Source organism: Moschus berezovskii, chromosome 22 (genome assembly GCF_049115385.1).
Source record: "Moschus berezovskii isolate FMDL1 chromosome 22, NW_MosBer_1.0, whole genome shotgun sequence".
NCBI classification, from domain to species: domain Eukaryota; kingdom Metazoa; phylum Chordata; class Mammalia; order Artiodactyla; family Moschidae; genus Moschus; species Moschus berezovskii.
The window spans coordinates 27650348-27672275 of record NC_142481.1 but is presented as its reverse complement, the minus strand read 5'-3'; the positions used below and the strand labels follow the sequence as shown (position 1 = coordinate 27672275).

The window sequence follows — 21928 nt, the reverse complement described above, 5'->3', positions numbered from 1 at the left end:
TCTGGGCGAGTTACCTGTCGGCCCCGCGGGCCACGTGATCAAGGGCCCGGGAACGGTGGGGGAGGGCCGCTAGAATCCAGCCCTGGACACTCACACTCTCTCTCCCGGCCTGGACTCGCGCTCAAGACCCAGACTCCACTCCCGCAGCCGACCCTGCCTGACTTCTGGGGCGACCCCCCACCCCTCCTAATCCCCTTTCCCACCAGGGCTCCACCAAGGAAAGTGCAAAACTGGGGGCCTTCTTCAGTCCGTAAGCAGCAGCCTTAGAGGCTGTGGGGGGTCACGACGGTCGGTCTGGAGGGGTAAAGGCAAAGGGGTCGGTAAGAGTTACCAGGTATCACCCCAAGGCTTGTAGGGTGATTGCCAGAGGTCGACTGGGGTGGGAGGAGAGTGGCAGGAAGCACAGGAGAGCATTAGAACCACTGGGGGATTCACCAGAGGTCAGTGGGCAGGGTTTGTGAACACAGGTGCGAAGGCTGGGCCTTAGCCGGGCTCCTGTAAGTGCCTGCGATGCCAAAGCGCTGTCGGACGTGCGCAGGCCTCGGTCTCGGGAAGGAAGAAGCGCGTCTCCCACATCCCCGGCCCCAGCTCCCGAGAGCAGGCCTCTAGACGACGCTGAGCCGGACTGCCCCAGCGTGGAGCCTCTCCCCTACCCGTCTGCTTTCGCCCTTCCGCCTGGATAATAGGCCTGTTGCTGAGTTGAGACCGCGCTAGCCGATGGGGGCTAGCGGCGAAAGTGCAATGTGCTCAAGGGGGCCACAGATCCTCCATCTCTTCTCTTCTTTGGACAGTTCCTCGTGGAGGGCTCCCAGCACACTTTCGTCCCGTCGGGCTTGGTGAGGATCCTTTACCGTGAGTTTCCAGGCCGCCCCGGACTTCCCCAAATTCTCCCGTTTATGTGACTGAGAAACTGAAGAAGAATCCGCTGAGAAGGGGCTCCAGCCCAGCGGGAGTAGACACCGGGTTGCGAAGCCCGAGCTGGAACTGGGGCGCGAGCCGCATTTCACGCTTTCAGAGAAGCTGGGCGCTGCGTTCGGACTTTCGGACGACTGAGAGCGAAAGAGCCAGGCGTACAGGAGGCGCCTCCGAGGCCTTACCCTCTAATACACACTGCACCGCGTCCCCACTTGGCGGATGAAGAGACTGAGGCGCCCGGGACACGGCGGCTGGGAAGCAGAGGGAAAGCAGACTGGCCTTCCAGCGGCTGCTGGCGACCGGCGCTTCCTCTTTGAGTGCAGGCGAGTGTCCGCGCTTCGCTGCCCTAGGTTAGACCGCCACCCAACTACCAGCCCGCTGACCCCACCCCTGGACTCACTGAGCCAGTTAGGCCCGGGGGGAGGAGGAAAAGCGCTCTTCGGGCACCACCCTCCTCTAGATAAGCCAGGAATGTCAAATATTTTTCCGGTGGGCGGGACGCAACAGCGAGGTAAAGCCCCTCCCTCACCCGACCAGGAGCGCGCGTGCGCCAGGCTGAGTCCGGTCTTCCTCCCGGCCACGCCCTTGCAGCTAATTGCAATTCACCCCAACAACACCCCATCCTCTCCTAAAATTCGCTGGCGTGTATCGCCCCTCGCCAGGCTCCAGTCTGGGCTCTGCTCCTAGACAACAGAGCCCCAGGCCATCAGGGCGGCTACCTGATCTAAGTCTCACCCTTCCTGGCATCCCCATCCATTCAACCACTAGACCTTCGCAAGTCACTTCAGTCGTGTCCGACTCTGTGTGACCCCATAGACGGAAGCCCACCAGGCTCCCCCGTCCCTGGGATTCTCCAGGCAAGAACACTGGAGTGGGTTGCCATTTCCTTCTCCAATGTGTGAAAGTGAAAAGTGAAAGTGAAGTCGCTCAGTCGTGTCCGACCCTTAGCGACCCCACGGACTGCAGCCTACCAGGCTGCTCCATCCATGGGATTTTCTAGGCAAGAGTAGGTCTCAACGTCAGGTTCCTGGGGAAGCCTCCCGCTCGAGGTAACCCCTTGGTACCTCTAGCCGTCCTGAGCGCATTTCCATTGGAGACGCATTCATGAGTGTACAGATCCTTGCGGAGTAGTAAACCCAAGAGTGGGACGGCTCCCCCAGATACCCGCGCACCTGTCAACCCCCTGCCCCTAACATGATAATTCCTGTTGCTAGGACTCTTGAAAAACTAAATTTGTTAAAACTACGTTGGTCCCCCTGCTTTGCTGAGCTCCCTTACTCATTTTCAGATGGTCCTCCCAGATCACCCCATTAAAACTGAACAACCCGCATTCCTGTCCCCCAACTGGCTCTCATGTCTTCTGCCACCACTAAAACAACTCTTAACACGATAAATCGTTTATTGTCTCCATCCACCCCCACCATCCACCCCCTCCCCATCCCCCACTCTAATCCAACCCCGTGAGAATATCGACGAAAGGCTTATCCAAAGTCTATCACTGAACCTGCCGGGCACATAGCAGTAACTCAACAATGAATGAATGGTTGACTAAGCGCTCTTCCCGTATTCCATCAAAAGTAACCTTCCCTGTGGCCACAGGACCTTTGTACTAGGGTCTCATCTGTGCCCTTTCCTCTCCTTCCAACCCGCCCTTGCCCTAGTTAACCCCTGCTCTCCCTCCAGATTTTCCCCTCAAGTCACCTCCCTCTGTAGCAAGGGTACCCACTGTGGTTTGAGATTTCTGTGTTTCACTGAAAAATGTCCCCCATCCTCACCCAGCTACTAGCTAGTGTTCACGAGTCACGAATGAATGAATCAGAGATAAGATACGCGAGAGACATCAGCGAGGCTCCAACGGCACAGCCTGATTCCTGTTCCAAACAAGTACTTCGGGTATTCAGGAAAAATACGTGGTCCGGTGAGCCTGCCCGCAAGCTAGCGGAATCCCATCCTCACTGCAGCGCTTGGAAGCCTGCCACTAAGGCAGTGGGCGCTCCAGTTGCAGGTACGTGAAGGTCTGAGCAGATACAGGGTGGGGTTCCTCACCTGGGGAGTGTGGCTTTTCTCGTGGAACTTCAAGACGAGGAATGGTGTGTAGGGATGGTGTAAAATCACGCTTCTCACTCCCAGGAAATATTCCGTTGTCAGAGAATTTGAGGCTGAGCGCTTGCTTAGGGTCCATCGCGGCGATCCAGAGTCGTCAGCCCAGGCCCATCCCCACCCTCAGCGGCCAGTGGCCCCCAGCTGGGCCAGCTGCGACCCATTCTTACATATTCTAGCAACCCTCCAGAATAGCTAGCGCACTGGGGTTTCCATTTCCATGCATTTGCTACGCGAATATCCGCTGAGTACCCACCAGAGGGCGCACTGATTCCATCGACGGAACCTGGTGTTGCGGAGTAGGGAGGAGCTGCTGGCATTGGAGACTTCACCCTAGGACAGCCTAGGTGAAAGGAGAAGCCCTTAACAACGCCTCCCAGGTCACTTACCTCCCCCTGAGAATTCTGTTTCCAGACCAGGGATCGAACCTGTGCCCCCCTGAAATGGAATCTTAACTACCGGACTGCCAGGGAAGTCTCAGTGTGATCTGATTTAATGTTTAATGCCACAGGAATAAGGGCATAAACTGGGACATAAGTAAGGAGGCTACTAGGGAGATGCTGGTAATCTGGCTTTGGGAGAGTAGAGCTGGGAAAATTTGGTGACCATGTAGTTGTGTGTCTGAAAGTCAAGGAGGTATCCAGAGGTCTGCAGCCCAGGGGATCATGTTAAAAATGGGGGACCCTCACCCTTTGGTCCCTCTCCACAATGCCTGCACTGGTTTATTACTGACTAGACCTTGGCACCCCCTCCTCCAGTGGTCATGGCTCTATCATCTTCAGGACCTATGGGATTGGGCCAGCAGGGAAACACTCTCAAGGACAGGGCCACCCTCTGAGGGGCCCATAGGCACCTGAGACCACTGGGCTGACAAGGTATGTAGACTGTGATCAGAGTCCAAGGCAGTCCAGGCTGTCCTGATCTCCACCCTGTCCCCACTTAACCCTTGGCTCTAGACACCTGCCTAGTATGGTTACCCATACTGGGTCTACACCAGATCGGTTCTCAGCAGCCACTCTGCTGGGGTCTGGGATGGAGGTGAGGAAGGGTTTTGGAAGGGGGTCCCTGGGCCAGGGTCTGAGGTGGAAGATAGTTGGACCTTAAGAGAGGAGGGTATCCCAACCACAAATGTGTTTCATTAAATGCACATGGGAGGGGCAGGCCAAGGTGGGGAGTAGATTCATTGAGGGTCACTCCAGGAGGTTAGAAACTATCAGCCACTGACTAAGAGAAAGAAAGGGAGGGAGAGAGGGAGAGAGGAAAGGGCAGGAAGGGGTCTCAGAATCAGCCAGGGATGACCAGGGTGTTGACTGGCGCTCAAGAAAGGGATGTGTGAAGGGTCAAGAGCTCCTCTCCAAACATGCTGGTTCTCTATTCCAAAGTAATGTTGGGTCCCAGAGTATTCAGTTCAGTCGTCCAGTCATGTCTGACTCTTTGCAACCCCCTGAATCACAGCACGCCAGGCCTCCCTGTCCATCACCAACTCCCGGAGTTCACTCAAACTCATATCCATCGAGTCAGTGATGCCATCCAGCCATCTCATTCTCTGTCGTCCCCTTCTCCTGCCCACAATCCCTCCCAGCATCAGAGTCTTTTCCAGTGAGTCAACTCTTCGCATGAGGGCCAAAATATTGGAGTTTCAGCTTTAGCATCAGTCCTTGCAGTGAGCACCCAGGACTGATCTCCTTTAGAATGGACTGGTTGGATCTCCTTGCAGTCCAAGGGACTCTCAAGAGTCTTCAACACCACAGTTCAAAAGCATCAATTCTTCGGCGATCAGCTTTCTTCACAGTCCAACTCTCACATCCATACATGACCATGGGAAAAACCATAGCCTTGACTAACGGACCTTTGTTGGCAAAGTAATATCTCTGCTTTTTAATATGCTATCTAGGTTGGTCATAACTTTCCTTCCAAGGAGTAAGCGTCTTTTAATTTCATGGCTGTAATCAGCATCCGCAGTGATTTTGGAACCCAAAAAAATAAAGTCTGACACTGTTTCCACTGTTTCTCCATCTATTTCCCATGAAGTGATGGGACCAGATGCCATGATCTTAGTTTTCTTAATGTTGAGCTTCAAGCCAACTTTTTCACTCTCCTCTTTCACTTTCATCAAGAGGCTTTTTAGTTCCTCTTCACTTTCTGCCATAAGAGTGGTGTCATCTGCATATCTGAGGTTATTGATATTTCTCCCAGCAATCTTGATTCCAGCTTGTGCTTCTTCCAGCCCAGCGTTCCTCATGATGTACTCTGCATATAAATTAAACAAGCAGGGTGACAATATACAACCTTGACGTACTCCTTTTCCTATTTGGAACCAGTCTGTTGTTCCGTGTCCTGTTCTAACTGTTGCTTCCTGACCTGCGTACAGGTTTCTCAAGAGGTAGGTCAGGTGGTCTGGTATTCACATCTCTTTCAGAATTTTCCACAGTTTATCGTGATCCACACAGTCAAAGGCTTTGGCATAGTCAATAAAGCAGAAATAGATGTTTTTCTGGAACTCTCTTGCTTTTTCCATGATCCAGCGGATGTTGGCAATTTGGCTGTCAAACCTTTGCCCACTCTATTTGCTACCCGTCCCCGCCGCCCCCACCACCACCACTGCATGCACAGAGAACCTGTGCCCTCTCTGGATGCCCGGTTTGTGTGGGTTGGCAATGGTGGAGGAACATCAGAGGAACTCGCCTTTGGGCTGCCGCAGGGTTGAGGTTCAAGCCCACTCTTAACCTGGAGAACAAACCGGCCAGGGATGGGGGTGAGAGGGTGATTCCACACTCCAGAACCAGAAACAGGCGGGCTGAACTCTCACTGGGAAGCGAAACACGCTGATCTGGCCTTACCCTAGGCAGATGGCGGGTGGATCCTTGAGTCAGTGTTGCCTGAACTCAGGTGCTCTCGAGGAATGGTGCCAAGAATCGGTTTGGGTGTTGAACAAAGGTCTTGGTCAGTTTCCTCCGGCTCAAGAACAGCTCGAGGCTCACTTGTCTTCTTCCTCAGGCTTGACCCGGGTAGCTCAGCAGCGGCGAGCTACTGAACTTTGTACCTTGAATTTCCACTGGGCCCGGCGCATCCTAGATCAGGGAAGCGCCAGGAATCAGGGATAAGAACTGCGCACCGTGGACTTAAGAAGCGGAGGGCTGGGCTGGGTACCCAGCAGAGGCGGGTTGGGTGAGAACCTCTGAGAGCGTGCGCGAAAGCAGGGCTGAGTCTTTATCGATCGATGCGCTCGGCGTGCAGCGCGGTTAATGGAGTTGGCCGGGGATGGGTGGGGGCGGGGCGGTGAGCTCCGACTGGGAAGGACCACCCTAGCGGCTAGCTCCTATTGGCTGGCCGTTTGCAGGAGGCGGGCCCTGATTGGCCCGGCTGCTGCGAAGGCTGCGGGCGGCGGGGTTAAGAGCGTCGCTGCCGGCCGGGCCTAGGCACGAGACCCGAGAGCGGAGTCCGCTCCTCCGACCCGGAGCTGCGGTCCCTGCCATGGGTCGCCTATGCCTCTACCGCTCCACCCTGCTCACGGGTGGCCTCCTGTTCCTCCTGATGCTCGCAGATCCGGCGCTCCCGGCTGGAAGTCGGCCACCAGTGGTGCTGGGTGAGGCGCGCGTCCAGTTGTGGGTCCGTTCGATCGTGCGTCCAGCTGGATGGGGTGCAGGCGGGGCTGTCTGCATCTCCTCTAAGCACGAGGTGGGGGAGCGTATGACTGTCTTGTCACCTGGGTCGGTCCGTCCACTTCCCGCTATGCTGGGCGCGGGAGTGGTCAAACTCTTGTCACCTTTCCCTGTAGAATGTGGGGTAAGTGGGAGGGTTATCGCGCGTTTATGCATCGGACCGCGGCGGCGTCGTCTCATTTCCAAGCTTCTCCTCTCCTTATCCCCATTTTTTAGCTGGAAAGACCGAGGCTTTTTGACACTATTCCTGAGGGTAGGCGGTAGAGTGGCCTCGAAGTTGGCCCCCAGGGGCTTCAGCGTTGACTTGGGCTTGGCTAGTAGGCTGTCTCCCTCCTCCCTTCCAGCCCGACACGTTTAGTGGGGGGTGGGGTGGGGTGGGGGTGGGCATTACTGAAAGTAAGCTCTTTGTGGAAGGATTACTCTCCTAACCTGCCACCAGGGCTTTCCCCTAACTTATCAAATATGTGGCCTTGGGCCTGAGGGAGGAGGCCCAAGGGAATCTGAGGATGGATACAGGTGGAGGGAAGGGTTGAGACCTTGGCTATGAACAGATGTTGTATGGCACCCTTAACCCCTGTCAGACCTACCTGGACTATGCTGTGTTGGGACTAGGCAACTTCCCAGTCTTATCTCCTCCTCGCTTCTATACCAGGGAGCTGTACAGAAGCCAGCAGTATTTCCTTGTGGTGGGTATGGCAGGGATGAGATCTCTGTCTTGGGGGCGTTGGATGCCTCATTCAGGCCATCATTCCCACAAAGAGCTGGGGTTGGCAGGCAGTGTGATCCCAGGGGTCCTTCACCAGGAACTCTGGGCCAGGACATGCTCCCTGGGGGTTGCTGGGCCCAGGTTCACCATGGAGTTTGGGCATATTTGGCCTTGCCTTCTGTAAGTTTGCAGGATGCTCCCCAGAGGTAAGGTCTGTGCTAGGCAAACACAGAGAATCCATCCATCACATCAGGGATCAGGAAAGGTTTCCTGGAGTACGCAGCTGGAGCCGAGGCCAGGAAAATTCCAGGCAGAGGGAACTACATATCAGAGGGAGGGAACTGAGCAGTGCAGGCTATCTGTAATGGAGTGGGGGAAGGAGTGGATGGTCAGGGCTCGAGACTGGTTGGGTCACCTGGACATCATCCTGGGGGCTTGCCAGGAGCGTTGTGTGGACCTAAGGAGTACTGAGTATGAAGAGTGTGGCGTTGGGAAGTATGTGGTCTCTGATTGGACGGGTCCTAGACCTTTTCTCCTGGATTAGTGCTAAATGCACTCATTTATTCAGTTCTTAGTTATCCTTCCTCACAGCAGAGGAGCCTCAGAGTGTGTCTAGAGACACAGAGCAACTGGAATCCTAACCTGCCCAGCTTCTCAGAGAATGAGGCTGTTGACATTAGTCCTGGGAAACCCCATGGTGGGCAGTGGGCACAAAACAGGGACCTGACCTTGGCCATGAGAGCATCAGTATCCAAGGGTGACCAGTCTTTGTGGGTGGGTCTCCAATTGGTGGTAGAGGAAGTAGAGGCCAGAGGAGGGATACAGAAGGCCCTGGGCAGTGGGATGGAACTGTAGCAAGCCATTTCCACCTCTTCCTGTGTTACTTGAGGTGAAAGGCACGTGGATGGCTCTTTCCCTAGTTCTAGGAAGTGACCCTTTTAGAGACCACATACCCTGACCAAGGCAAAGGGTACCCAGGCAGAGCAGATCTGGTGACTTCCTCTTTCAGATATTTCCTCTGTGGTGGACACAGTGACCAAGGTTTCGCCACTGCACTGTCTAGTCCATGGCGTGTCATCTAGGGGCTGTCGTGCTCCCCACTTCCGCACCACATCACGAAGGGAGATGAGAGCCGGTGCCATACCTCCCTCCTGTGGCTGCCCTGAGGACACTGTAGGTCGGTGCCCAAGTAGGGCGTGTCCTCTGCAGGGCTGGGTTCACAGCTGGAGTCCAGTGAATGCCCAGGAGAGCCAAACACTGGTTGTCCACTTAGTGATCATGGACCCTACACGGGGCTATGTTTGGAACGTATGAAGAGAGTGGCATGTGGGAGCAGTGAGTTCTGCATTGGTATGCAGATTCTTTACCACTAAGCCACCTGGGAAGTCAAGCAGTGAGTTCTGAAAGGTCACTGGGAGTAAAGGTAAAGGTCACTGGGACAGTGAAGGGCCTTGAAGGTGGGACAGTGAAGGAATAGAGGTGGGTGGGTTTGAGTGTCGCAAGAAGTTAAGTTAATGGACGGTATAGCTGCCCACAAGCATGTAGACACCCCCAGACTGGCTGTAACCAGCAGGTTGAACTAATGATGTCCACAAGCATGTAGATGCCCACAGACTGGCTGGAACCAGAAGGTTGATGATCCTCCTTATCTCACCACCAACCCATCAGAAGAATGTCCACAAGCTGATCACGCTGTCTTTAAACCTTTACTATAAAACTTCTTCTTATCACCCTCTCCAAGTTGGGACACACAGTTTTGAGGGCATGAGCCCACTGTGGCCCCCTTTGCCTGGCAAAGCAGTAAAGCAGGACTCTATATAGACTGAACAGGTAGAGAGAAGTCATCAGTGGAGCCTGGCCACACCCATCCCCATGGGGCTGTAGCTGGAACTGTATGTAGCTTCTGGGAGAGCCATTTCCAACCCAGGGTACAGGTGTGCCAAGGTGCTGGGGTCCCCAGATGAGTTACCCTCTGGAATCTTTAGCAGGATTTAGCAGCTGGGCTCTGACCTTTAGTAAGGTCTGAGGACCTTGGTAGGCTGGCCGGTGCCAGCTTCTCTCAACCTTTTTTGTTCATTGCCCTCTTCCACAAGCCTGTCCCAGAGTGCCTTCTTTGAATTTAGTTTTGACTGGTTAAGTGGCCACGTGTGCTGTCCTGTTTCTTGATCCTTCTTTCAGAGTATAAGACCCTGCCTATGAAGCAGTAACTGGCCTCTGTAGCCTGACACCGAATTAAATCTCGGAGACAGAAGTTTGGGTGAAGTAGAAAAGAATAGCTTTATTGCTTTGCCAGGCAAAGGGGACCACAGTGGGCTCATGTCCTCAAAACTGTGTGTCCCAACTTGGAGAGAGTGATAAGAAGTTTTATAGTAAAGGTTCAAAGAGAGTGTGATCAGCTTGTGAACATTCTTCTAGATATTCTTCTGATGGGTTGGTGGTGAGATAAGGAGGATCATCAACCTTCTGGTTCCAGCCAGTCTGTGGGCATCTACATGCTTGTGGACATCAGTTCAGTTCAGTTCAGTTCCATCGCTCAGCTGTGTCTGACTCTTTGCGATACCATGGACTGCAGCACCCCAGGCTTTCCTGTCCGTCACCAACTCCCAGAGCCTGCTCAAACTCATGTCCGTTGAGTCTGTGATGACATCCAACCATCTCATCCTCTGTCATCCCCTTCTCCTCCTGCCTTCAATTTTGCCCAGCATCAGGGTCTTTTCCAATGAGTCAGTTCTTCACATCAGGTGACCAAAGTATTGGGGTTTCAGCTTCAGCGTCAGCCCTTCCAATGAATATTTAGGACTGATTTCCTTTAGGGTGGACTGGTTGGATCTCCTTGCAGTCCAAGGGAGTCTCAAGAGTCTTCTCCAACACTACAGTTCAAAAGCATCAGTTCTTTGGCACTCAGCTCTTTATAGTCCAGCTCTCACATCCATACATGACTATTGGAAAAACTATAGCTTTGACTAGACAGACTTTTTTTTTTTTTTAAGAGAAGTCTCTGCCTTTATTGGAGAAGGCAATGGCAACCCACTCCAGTATTCTTGCCTGGAGAATCCCAGGGATGGGGGAGCCTGGTGGGCTGCCGTCTATGGGGTCGCATAGAGTCGGACACGACTGAAGCGACTTAGCAGCAGCAGCTGCCTTTATTGGCCAGCAGGTTACTAGGGGGATGAAGCGGGAGGAATGGGTAGCCCCGATACCGGGCTGGCCGTGCTTCATGGGCTTGTAGGTGATGGAAAACTCTCCTAGGTAGTGGCAGATCATCTCAGGCTTGGTTTCCACCTGGTTGAAGGTCCTGCGATTGTAGATCCCACCATCTCGGGTAGGATGATCGTGCCTCAGGTGTGTCTTCACCACCTCGAGTTTCTCCATGGGCGGCGCATCCTTGGCTTTGAGCAGCCGCTTCAGCAGCAGCGCTGCTTCCTCCGCAGACCGCGGTTTAGCTGCCGCCATGGCGCACACTGTGTAGCTGCGTCAGCTGCTCATAGGCCACGTCCAGCAGCTGGTTGAGGTCCGCGCCGCCGCAGTAGGTGAACTTGCAGAACGTCCGCTTCCTCTTCTGTTCCACTTCCGTCGTCTTGTCAGTTCTTCAGAAAGACTGGACGGACCTTTGTTGGCAAAGTAATGTCTTTGCTTTTTAATATGCTGTCTAGGTTGGTCCCAGCTTTTCTTACAAGGAGCAAGTGTCTTTTAATTTCATGGCTGCAGTCACCATCTGCAGTGATTTCGGAGCCTCCAAAAAGAAAGTCTGTCACTGTTTCCATTGTTTCGCCATCTATCTGCCATGAGGTGTTGGGACCGGATGCCATGATCTTCGTTTTTTGAATGTTGAGTTTTAAGCCAGCTTTTTCATTCTCCTCTTTGACTTTCATCAAGAAGCTCTTCAGTTCCTCTTCACTTTCTGCCATAAGGGTGGTGTCATCTGTGAATCTGAGGTTATTGATATTTCTCCCAATAATCTTGATTCCAGCTTGTGCTTCTAGTCTTTCCCTTTCTGTTATTTTACTCTATTTCTTTGCATTGATCACTGAGGAAGTCTTTCTTTTCTCTCCTTGCTATTCTTTGGAACTCTGCATTCAGATGGGTATATCTTTCCTTTTCTCCTTTGCCTTTTCCGTCTTGTCCTTTCTCAGATATTTGTAAGGCCTCCTCAGACAACCATTTTGCCTTTTTGCATTTCTTTTTCTTGGAGGTGGTCTTGATCGCTGCCTCCTGTACAATGTCATGAACCTCTGTCCATAGTTCTTCAGGCACTCTAATAGATCTAATCCCTTGAATCTGCTTGTCACTTCCACTGTGGGCAGCATACCATCCATACCATGTTAACTTCTCCTACCTGGAGGGGGTTTTGATATCAAAAATAGCTCAAAGATATATTATGTGTATGCCTTAATGGAGAACAACAGGACCTTGCCCCAAGGCTGCACTGTTGTTTTCTGACTTTTTCTCCCAGGTCTCCCATCCTCTCCCCTTGCTAATTAACCGCTGCTTGACTCTGCCCCTTGGAACTCAGGGAAGTCCTGAGGCTGAAAGAAGCCTATTTCCCATAATCAAAGAAATGGTGGACACAGAAAGGGTTTTGTGTCCAGGAGCCCCGCAGGGCCCTGCTGAGCGTCACTTGCTCTGCAGCCTGGGACAGCTGTGGGGAGAAGGCAGTTGGGTATCCAGCCAGGCCTCATTCATGCTCTGTGTCCCCCCGCAGTGCCCGGTGATTTGGGCAACCAGCTGGAGGCAAAGCTGGACAAGCCGTCTGTCGTGCATTACCTCTGCTCCAAGAGGACGGATAGCTACTTCACACTGTGGCTGAACCTGGAGCTGCTGCTGCCTGTCATCATTGACTGCTGGATCGACAATATCCGGTGAGGGCTGGGGCACAGCAGGGTGACGCTCCCTGACCTAGTCCAGAGGGCCTGTTTCTATCTCATCTGTGCCTCAGGGGGCCTCCAGGTCACTGACCTTTCTCCCTTCCCCAATCTGGTCTGCACTACCTCTGTGCCCTCCCAGCCAGGACTTTCTCCTCTTTCCTTCTCCAGTACTTCTTGCCTTGTTTGTGGTTTCTAGGCCCCAGTTCCTATTCACAGCCTCGCTTTGAGCCCCCTACCTCCACCCCTTCGCTTGCCTCTGCCTCGGTCACGCCTGCTTCTCCAGCTGCTTGTTTTTCCTGGGATTCCTTTTCCACTTGCTCTTTCACTCTGGAATCTCTCTCTCCACCCTTTGCCTGATCAACTGTCTCCCATTCACTCTTTAAAACCCAAGCCTGGGACTTCCCTGGTGGTCCAGTAGTTAAGACTCTGCACTTCCAGTGTAGGGGGCTCAGATTTGATCTGTGGTCAGAGAACTAGATTTCACGTGCTTCGTGGTGCGGCCAAACAAACAAATCTCCACCGTCCCTCTCCCTGAGACTGATTCCTCTGTGAAGTCTCCCTGCCACCCCTCAGAGCTCTTAATCTCTCTTTCTGCCTCTTCTAACTTGCATCCCTGGCTTGCCAAACACTGTTTTTTAGGATGTTTCTCCCATTATAAGATAGTCACTGATGAGAATTACTCATTATTGAACATAGACACTATATATTTTACGTATTTTTTTCTTTTTTTTTGGCCACATTGTGCGGCTTGCGTGATCTCATTTCCCCAGTCATGGATTGAACCCGGACCCCAGCTGTAAAAGTGCTAAATCCTAGCTGCTAGACCACCAGGGAACACCTCCCCCACTTTTTTTCATTGAGTCTTACAGCAACCCTGTGAAATAGTGCTATAACTTGTGTTACAGATGAGGAAATCTGGAATCTCAAAAAGGTTACAAAGTTGTTTGGGGTCACTCAGCTAATAAATGGCAAACTGGAATTCAACCCAGAGTTGTGTATCTCTGAGCTCAGGGTTCCTGAGCATATTCTGAGCACACTGAGCTCCCTGAAGGCAGGGACTGTATCTCTTATCTTTAAAGCTGTAGAACCTGAATTGGTGTTCAGTAAGTATTTAAACTGAATGGAGTCTACAGATTAAAATGTTTTCCTTGGAGGCACACTACCTGGTTCCAGCCAGTTCTCTGGGTGTTCTGCCTTTCCCTGTTGTTTATTTCACCAGCTTTCTTGACTCTTTCCGCCACCTTGTGTGATCAGGGCTATTTCTGGGATGTTGATCTGCATTTCTATTTTTGTGGTGGAGATGTAATAGTCTCAGGTAATGCCAGCTGGAGGGACAGACTGACCCTGAGAGGGGCTTGTCTACCTTCGTTGGGCCTCTGACCTGTTGGGACTTGCATCTAGACCAGAGTGCTTTGGCCTTCTAGAACTTTGTTGAGTGGCCATTGGGATGATCTCCAGATCGCCCTGGAGAGAGTGGGACTTTTATTTGGGCCAGTGTTGGGTACTTATCAGCTTTCTGTGGCTGATCCCCAAGGGTGGGTGGGACTCAGGACCACCGGGGACTACAGGTCTAGCCTGTGTTTCCTCGGGCACCTTTGCCTCCTTATTATCAGGGGAGGCTAAAGCAGAGGTCCTGACCTGGCACAGGGCTCTCCTCCTGGTCTTCTACCACCCTGGCCCCATCATTTCTCCAGGCCTTGTCCACTAGGTCAGACAGCAGCCACTGGCGCTCAGGGTTTCTCTGTCTGATTTGTGTGTTGCGTACATTATCTGCTTTGCCCTGGGTCATGTTGGGGTGGATGGAGGGAACTGAATCCACGGAGAGGAAGTGGTGGGAGCCTACAAAGTTAGGCTGCTTGCGTTTGGGGATAAAGTGTAATGTTCATGGCAGAGCCAGGCCTGGCAGCCAGGTCCCTCTCCCCACAATATCTAAAACATGCATTCTCATGTGGGTGATGTTGAGGAGAAGGGAATATTGCCCGATGGGTTCTGGATCCAGTCTCTGGAGTGAGCCTTGATGGGGTCCTCATTTAGATGTACTTACTCAGATCTGTGGGCTTCCCTGGTAGCTCAGTGGTAAAGAATCTGCCTGCCAGTGCAGGAGACGCAGGTTCGATCCCTGGGTCAAGAAGATCCCCTGGAGAAGGAAATGGCAACCCACTCCAGTATTCTTGCCTGAAAAATTCCATGGACAGAGGAGCATGGCGGGCTCCAGTCTGTGGGGCTGCAGAAGAGTCAGACATGATTTAGCAACTAAACAGCAACAACAACTTGGATCTATGCTTTACAAACTTGCTTTGTTACTTTTTGGTCTCTATACATCTGACCAGACCTGAGGATGGGAAGGGAACATGGCTCAGGGCCCAGGACAGTTTTGGGACATGTCAGCTTTGGTGTTGCCTCTGGGTCGCTGGCTCAGTATCCCTTCCTGGCAGGCTGGTCTACAACCAAACGTCCCGCACCACCCAGTTTCCTGATGGTGTGGATGTGCATGTCCCTGGCTTTGGGGACACCTTCTCACTGGAGTTCCTGGACCCCAGCAAAAGCAGCGTGGGTATGTAGCCCTTCCTCATGCCCCCAAGGGAATTGGGATGGAGGTTCTGAGGGATTCCTAGAGTGGGAGGAGCCCTGCTGATTTGAAGGGGTGGCTTGTGAACCATCTCTGATCCATGTGGGCACAGAGCTGTAGAGTGCTCCCCTGGGGATCTCTTGGCTGTAGATGTCACTATCTCCTTGGTAGGTGTGGTGTGGCTGGCTGACAGTGACTGTACTCTGTCTAAACCTAAGCATTTCTCTCTATAGGTTCCTATTTCCATACCATGGTGGAAAGCCTTGTGGGCTGGGGCTATGAACGAGGCAAGGATGTCCGGGGGGCCCCCTATGACTGGCGCCGAGCTCCAAGTAAGTGGCTGCTCTGGTTTCCTCCCGGAGGCTATGGGAGGTGGGAAGGAGGAGATCACAGCCACCACAGGTCCTGGGCCTTCCCCTACGCCCGAGTCTCTGGCATCCAGCCCAGCCGTCACTGCTCCCATCCCTGGTTACCCTGTCCTGTCTTTCCCCCACCCTCAGCCCAGGATTTCCGGGCCTCTGAGCCCTGGGAAGAGCAGATGAGGCAGAGGAGGGGGAAAGGAGCTCCTCTGTTTGCTCCCTTTGGGGAAATTGAGGGGAAACCAGACCCCTCCCCTTGGAATTTTCACACTCTCCCCACCCGTGTAGTCCTGGGTCTGGCCTGAGACATGGTTCGTGGTTCAGGCCCAGGGACCCTTCCTGCCTGACCCCCGCCTGGCTTTGGCCTGCAGATGAAAACGGGCCCTACTTCCTGGCACTCCGCAAGATGATCGAGGAGATGTACCAGCTGTACGGGGGCCCTGTGGTGCTGGTGGCCCATAGTATGGGCAACATGTACACGCTCTACTTTCTGCAGCAGCAGCCACAGGACTGGAAGGACAAGCACATCCGCGCCTTTGTGGCGCTGGGTCCCCCCTGGGGGGGCGTGGCCAAGACCCTGCGAGTCCTGGCCTCAGGTAAGACCCCACCTGGCCCAGCGTCAGGAGGGCTGGTGCTGGGGGTGACACAGTCTCTTTCCCTCTCTTGTGTCCTCCTGGGCCACCCTCATGTCTCTTCTCTTGGGTCCAGAGCCTTCCCTCTCCAGAGTGGTATTCTTTTCCAGACGTCTACTTCTAAAAGAGACTATAACACTACTTCTAAATTCACCTCTCTAGTCGATGGCCCTTGTTATCTGCGTAAGTGGCTTGCAGCATGGGCACAGAGTGGCATAACTGTTGGTCATACAGGGCACACGTGTACACACACAGACACACAAACACACACGGAGACACCGACACAGACACACACAGAGACACACAGACACAGACACACACAGACAGACACACACACACAGACACTACAGACACACACACACAGACATAAACACACAGATAGACACACACAGACACTGTGTGGGCCTGGCTGGTCTAACTTGGTTTGATCCAGAATTTTCTGGAGGAGGGACTTCCCTGGTGGTCCAGTGCAGGGGGTGCAGGTTCAATCCCTGGTCAGGAAACTAAGATGTCACTGCCAAACAATAAAATATTTAAAAAACAAAGTTCTCTGCAGGAGACTTCTCCCTCTCTTTGACCCCCGCCTTATTTCTTCATCCCCACCTTCACCCTAGAGAAGAAAGGCTGGGCTTCGGCTTCCTGTTTATGAGTTGCACCTCCCTCTGCAGCTGCGGGCAGCCTCTGTGGGCCACACAAAGAGGAAGCAGGTGCATATTTATCTGGGCCCACTTGCTTGGCAGTTGGGAAAACCACCTCCTTCCCTGTTCCTTTCCAATCCACCTGCCTTTTCACAACTGTTAGAACCTGCCAGCTGGAGCCAGAGGGCTTTCCTCCCTCTGCTAGGACTGGACGTGAGCTCCGTGGCCCCTCACTGTGGGAGCCGTGAGCCAGGGCTGGGCCAAGCATCTGATGAGCGTTCTTCCTCAAGTGACCAGCACTGCCTGACCTGCCTTTTGGTCACGTGATCACTGTGATCAGGTGTCTGTCCGTAGTGACCCTGAATTAGTTGGACAGCGGATCCAGTTATATTGGGACTCATCACACTGTCTACTCTTGTCCAGCCTGGACCTGAAAGGACAGATGTGGGCATCCTCTGAGTTTGAGACAAGTTGTTATGGGGAATTCAGAGCTGGCCCTTTCAGAGCTTCCCCATGAGCCCCCTTAGAGCTTTGCTTCAGACTCTGGGAAACTGCTGTCAAGACTTGGCAGTCTGGGAGTGGGGGTGGGGCAGGAAGGGTGGCAGTCATGGACCGCTAGCTAGGGATTCCCTTTCCTGAGGGGTCCTGGAGCCAGGCCCCATCAGGCTGAACTGAAGGTCTGCAGTCAGAGTTGGGGTGATGGATGGCCCTGGTTTCTGCATAGGACACGGGGTCCGTGTTTCCGAGTTCCTGCTTATTCTCTGGAGATCTCACTGGCCGGTTGTGTGTTTGTGTTATTGGCATTTCTCTGTCTGCGGCCTCCCCTCCTGCCATATCTCCTGCAGGCCCAGGTGCCTAGGTGCCAGGTAGGTGGGTGGGGTGAGACCAGGGCTGGCTTGGCTGCAGGTCTGAGCATAGGAAGGGAAAAAGGTTTACAAAGCTCAATGTAATAAAAGATTCAGAAGAATGGGTCTCTGGGCTGCCAGCCTGCTGATTCACCTTTGACAGGGTCAGTGCCCACTGGCCAGGTGATAAGTACTCTGAGGAGGGTATTGTTTTTAACCACAAATCACCCCATAGGTGTGTGCTCTTGAAACTAGTGACAAAATGCAAAAGGAAAGGAACAAATCTTGGTCATGTGCTTCCCAGGTGGAGCAAAAATACAGGGAAATAGGGGAGTTGTCAATGATGTTCACAATGTAGGAATGGTGGAGTACTGGCTGGGCACTGGCTGGGGGCTGGCAGGGGGCCTGGCGGTTAGCACGCTGCCCAGCTAGTTGGCATTCCTTAGCAAAGACTGACCTAACCCCACAGGAGACAACAACCGGATCCCAGTCATCGGGTCCCTGAAGATCCGGGCACAGCAGCGGTCTGCTGTCTCCACCACTTGGCTGCTGCCCTACAACTATACCTGGTCACCGCAGAAAGTCTTCGTACGCACACCTAAGGCCAACTACACGCTGCAGGACTACCGCCAGTTCTTCCAGGACATCGGCTTCAAAGATGGCTGGTCCATGCGGCAGGACACGGAGGGGCTGGTTGAGGCCACAGTGCCGCCTGGCGTGCAACTGCACTGCCTCTGTGGCACAGGCGTCCCCACGCCAGAGTCCTTTGACTATGAGAGCTTCCCAGACCGTGACCCGAAAATCCACTATGGCAGCGGTGATGGCACTGTGAACTTGCAGAGTGCCCTGCACTGCCAGACCTGGCGCGGCCTCCAGAAGCAAAAAGTGTCATTGCAGGTGCTGCCAGGCAATGAGCACATCGCTATGCTGGCCAACACCACTACCCTGGCCTACCTGAAACGTGTGCTTCTCGGGCCCTGATGCCCGTGGTGGGCAGGGCCATGGGGTGACCCAACCGCCGCTGCTTCTTCTGGCTTCTTCTGCCATGGCCCACAATTTTAGCGGTTTGTGACTGATCATCTAAATTCCTAGATCTTGGGTTGTGAAATGGGGAAATGGTGTTTTTTTATCCTTCCTCTCTGGAATCGAGGAAGACGTAGTCTGGACTTACTTGAGGGACCCTTGATGGCAAGAGTGCTACTGCTGGTGGAATTGTGACCTCAGGATAGCTCCATAGGGGGACTGACTGGCACCTGGCCCCACTCGCCAATGCCGGGACCGTGTGTTCTTCCTACCCCTGTGGCCTTTTCACACTCACCTACCAGGCCCTGGCTCCTCGGCCTTCTGATGAGGGATCTTACTGGCCTGTGGCCCCTAGGATGGGCTCCCAGTCCCTAGGGTGCACCTTCTCACACACTGGCCACACATCAGCCTGCTACTGGCCCTGAGTGGCTGGAGCTGCTGGATTCCCTGTGGCCTGACTGCTCACTCAGTCCAACTGTGGCTTTCTGGGAGCAGCCCAGTTCCCCCTGCAGGCAGGGGTGAGTTTTTGTCTTCTCCATGTGTTCCCAGTGTTCCTTGAGTGTTCCCAGGGCCTGGGGCATTCACTCCTACCTCTCTTAACTCTAAGAACAGCCTAGCTCAGGGCTGGGGACTGGGTCCTAGGAGCCCTGATCTCCATGGTTGGGCTGTGCACACAGTATTGATGCTATCTCCCTTCACCCTGGGGCTGTGGGTCAAGAATGAGAGCGGGCTGGGTGCCTCGCCCTTTAGGTACTCATGAAGAAACAGAACTCAAGGAAGCAGCCAAGGCCAATCAGAGCCGACCAGAGCTGCCCTCTTGCTAACCTGCCACATAGCTAGCTGCCCTGCCCTATGGTCTCTGTAGCACCCATGTAGGCTGGCACAGGAGGTGGGACTCTTGCCTATTCTGCCCAGCACCTATCTCCAACAGGTAGCTCAGTGGTGTTTAGTCAGTAGGGACGAGCCCAGAAACTTGAGTGAGCCCCTGAGAGAGCCAGGTGCCTTGAGGGTCTCCTGGGGGTTTTCTTCCTGCTCCAGAGGCACTTCATGACTCTCCCTGTGACAGGAGGGATGGAGGATCATGATCTGCCTTGGTGGTCTCCAAGTGGGCGACGGCCAGGACTTGGGTCTGGCTTCTAGCTGCTAAGTCACTTCAGTCGTGTCTAACTCTATGTGACTCCATAGACGGAAGCCCACCAGGCTCCCACGTCCCTGGGATTCTCCAGGCAAGAACACTGGAGTGGGTTGCCATTTCCTTCTCCAATGTGTGAAAGTGAAAAGCGAAAGTGAAGTTGCTCAGTCGTGTCCGACCCTTAGCGACCCCACGGACTTCAGCCTACCAGGCTCCTCCATCCATGGGATTTTCTAGGCAAGAGTACTGGAGTGGCTTGCCATTGCTGGCTTCTAGAGTGGGGCCCTAAAGCCACAGTCAGGCTGGACTGTGCTTTGCTCCTACAAGGTTTCTTGAAGTGGGATTTTCTCTGTCACATTCATACCCAGCATCAGTTTTTCCCTTTGTTCCTGAGTGGGGGGCCCCATATGGGACTCTGAGCAGACTGTACCACGATTCTGGCAATAAAGGTATTCTGGATGCTGTAAAATATCCTGGCCTAGCCTCTGCTCTGAGCATGAGAGGAGGGAGGTAGTGGAAGGTGAGGGGGCTAGAGAGGCAGGTAATCAGGGGGGTTAGACCCTGACCTTTCACGAGACCTTGATGGGGTCTCTCAGCACCAAAGCGTGGCTCCTGTGCTTGTCTTTGGGCTTTATCCTCCTGCCCTCTCTCCGGGAATCCAGTTCCCGTCCTGGGACTGAGAACCAGGACCTGAAACATTCCTGTTGGAGTGAAGCTCCTGTCCTTTCCCTGCGCCTATCTGGTCAACAGACCCCAAATGCCACCTGAGAGCTGGCAGCCAAGGGCAATTCTGCCGGTCACCCTGGCTGGACTCCCCTTCCCAGCCTCTACCCTCCCTCAACTTACAGATCTCAGCATCCTTTGAATTTTTTTAGGATGCCACCCTTCTACTTAGCTTCATAAGCTCATCTGCCCACCATCTGTCCGTCTTTGGGGACAGGGTAAGACTGAGGAAGGGGGAGAGACCAAGATGGGCAGAGACGGGGACTGAGAGACTGGGGAGCAAACGGAGATGGATAAGGACAGAGAAACAGAGCGGCTGAGACAGGAAAACATGCATAGGGATGGAATTCATGCCTGAATTCTGTTGTGCAGAGCTGAGAGCCAGTGTGGTGGGAACCCCAATTCCTGCCTCCAATAGGAGCCTGGCTAGCCTAGGTTTTAGGCGTCAATACATCCTGGGCCAGTAGAGGGCGATCTGAACCCTCTCACTACAGTTACTGGCCCAACCTGGAAAAATGTGTTGCCCTGAGGGTTAGGATGTCTAGAAGTACATTGGATGTATTTCTAGAAATAGAAATACAGCTGGATGTCTAGAAATCCAGCTGCATATCTGGCCTTAACCCCAGGCCCTGCCCAGCCTGTTAGCTATGCTGTGACATCTGATACTCACTGCCTCATAGCCACCTTCACCCTGACCTATTTCAACCCTTCTACCCTCAGTTTCACAGCTGCAGAGAAAGGATATGGAGTCAGAGCACACTTCAGGACAGGGGTTCAAATCTGAGCTTTACCAGCTCCAGCTAAGTAGTCTGACTTCCTGAGCCCCAGTTTGTTCATTTGAAGAATGACTATGAATAAATGTACCTTCCACGGCAGTCCTGAGGAACACTGATGGTGTTACAGAACATCTGATTCAGCACTTGGTTCATAATAGCTTTCAGGTGGTGGGATGCTGGCAGGGTGTGAGACAGTGAAGCCGGAAGTTCTGGGAGTTTGCAGGTCATGTATGTTGCTGATACAAGGACAAGTGGACTGGCTGCCATTGAGTGACACAAGTATCCAGAGCCCTTCCTCTCCAGGCCAGAGTGGCAGGAGGGACTGATCCAGGGAGCAAAGGGTCAGACTCTAATGATTCCAAATGTATACAAGCAGACATACCTCAGACATACTGTGAGTTCATTTCCAGACAACTGAAATAAAGTGAGTATCGCAGTAAAATGAGTCACATGAATTTTTTTTTCTGGTGCATCTAAAAGCTGTTTACATTATAGCCTATTAAATGTGCAGTAGCATTATGTCTAAAGAAATGTACATATGTTAAAAATACTTTATTGCCAAAGAATGCTAACCATCATCTGACAAAATCAGGTTGCCATAAACCTAATTGTAAAAGATGCAATATGTGCAAATCACAATAAAGCCAAGAGCAATAAGACATGTTATGCCTGTACTCTCATTCACATTTAGGGAAAATAATCCAAGCAGAGAGCGCAAAGAGGGCAGCACCAGTGAAAGCTTTTCAAGGATCATCATTTCAGGTCTATAGAGAGGAGATGGAAGGGCTTTTAGGCATTTAGATATGAAATTATTCCAATCTCTATTTTAAGAGCACAGCTTATTTTGTGGGGGATGGATTAGAGACAGAAAGATAGGAATTGGAAGGCTATTCTCGCTGGGGAGAAGAAAACCATGAGATGCAGGGCCTAGGGTCCAGGAGGGGTCATCGCCTGCAGGGTGGGGAGGTTTTTTGTGTAGTCAG

The 21928-nt window shown here is 53.0% G+C and overlaps 1 protein-coding gene and 1 pseudogene across 4 annotated transcripts; one reads left to right on the top strand and one right to left on the bottom strand.

Annotated features, from left to right (window-relative positions):
* Positions 1–1100: 1100 nt before the first annotated feature.
* On the top strand, positions 1101–21602 carry PLA2G15 (phospholipase A2 group XV). Of its 4 annotated transcripts, none has more exons than XM_055412482.2 (7): positions 1101–1238; positions 2695–2920; positions 12086–12242; positions 14684–14802; positions 15051–15149; positions 15548–15772; positions 17761–21602. In XM_055412482.2, the coding sequence occupies exons 2-7, from the start codon at positions 2722–2724 to the stop codon at positions 18270–18272; spliced, it is 1311 nt and encodes a 436-aa protein (XP_055268457.1). In that variant the 5' UTR covers positions 1101–1238; positions 2695–2721; the 3' UTR covers positions 18273–21602. The 4 variants fall into 4 exon arrangements, with proteins under 4 accessions (XP_055268457.1, XP_055268456.1, XP_055268455.1 ...); XM_055412481.2 differs by having other exon boundaries at positions 1129–1265; XM_055412480.2 differs by lacking the exon at positions 1101–1238 and having other exon boundaries at positions 1266–2920.
* On the bottom strand, positions 8462–12066 carry LOC148774384 (small ribosomal subunit protein uS19 pseudogene; annotated as a pseudogene).
* Positions 21603–21928: the final 326 nt, after the last annotated feature.

Bases quoted from the DNA above. Each gene is read 5' to 3' on its own strand.
- PLA2G15 (XM_055412480.2), top strand. From the start codon at position 2,674: ATGTCCCCCATCCTCACCCAGCTACTAGCTAGTGTTCACGAGTCACGA. The intron at 12,243-14,683 runs GTGAGGGCTGGG...CCTTCCTGGCAG, and splicing joins TGCTGGATCGACAATATCCG to GCTGGTCTACAACCAAACGT. The intron at 15,150-15,547 runs GTAAGTGGCTGC...TTTGGCCTGCAG, and splicing joins TGACTGGCGCCGAGCTCCAA to ATGAAAACGGGCCCTACTTC.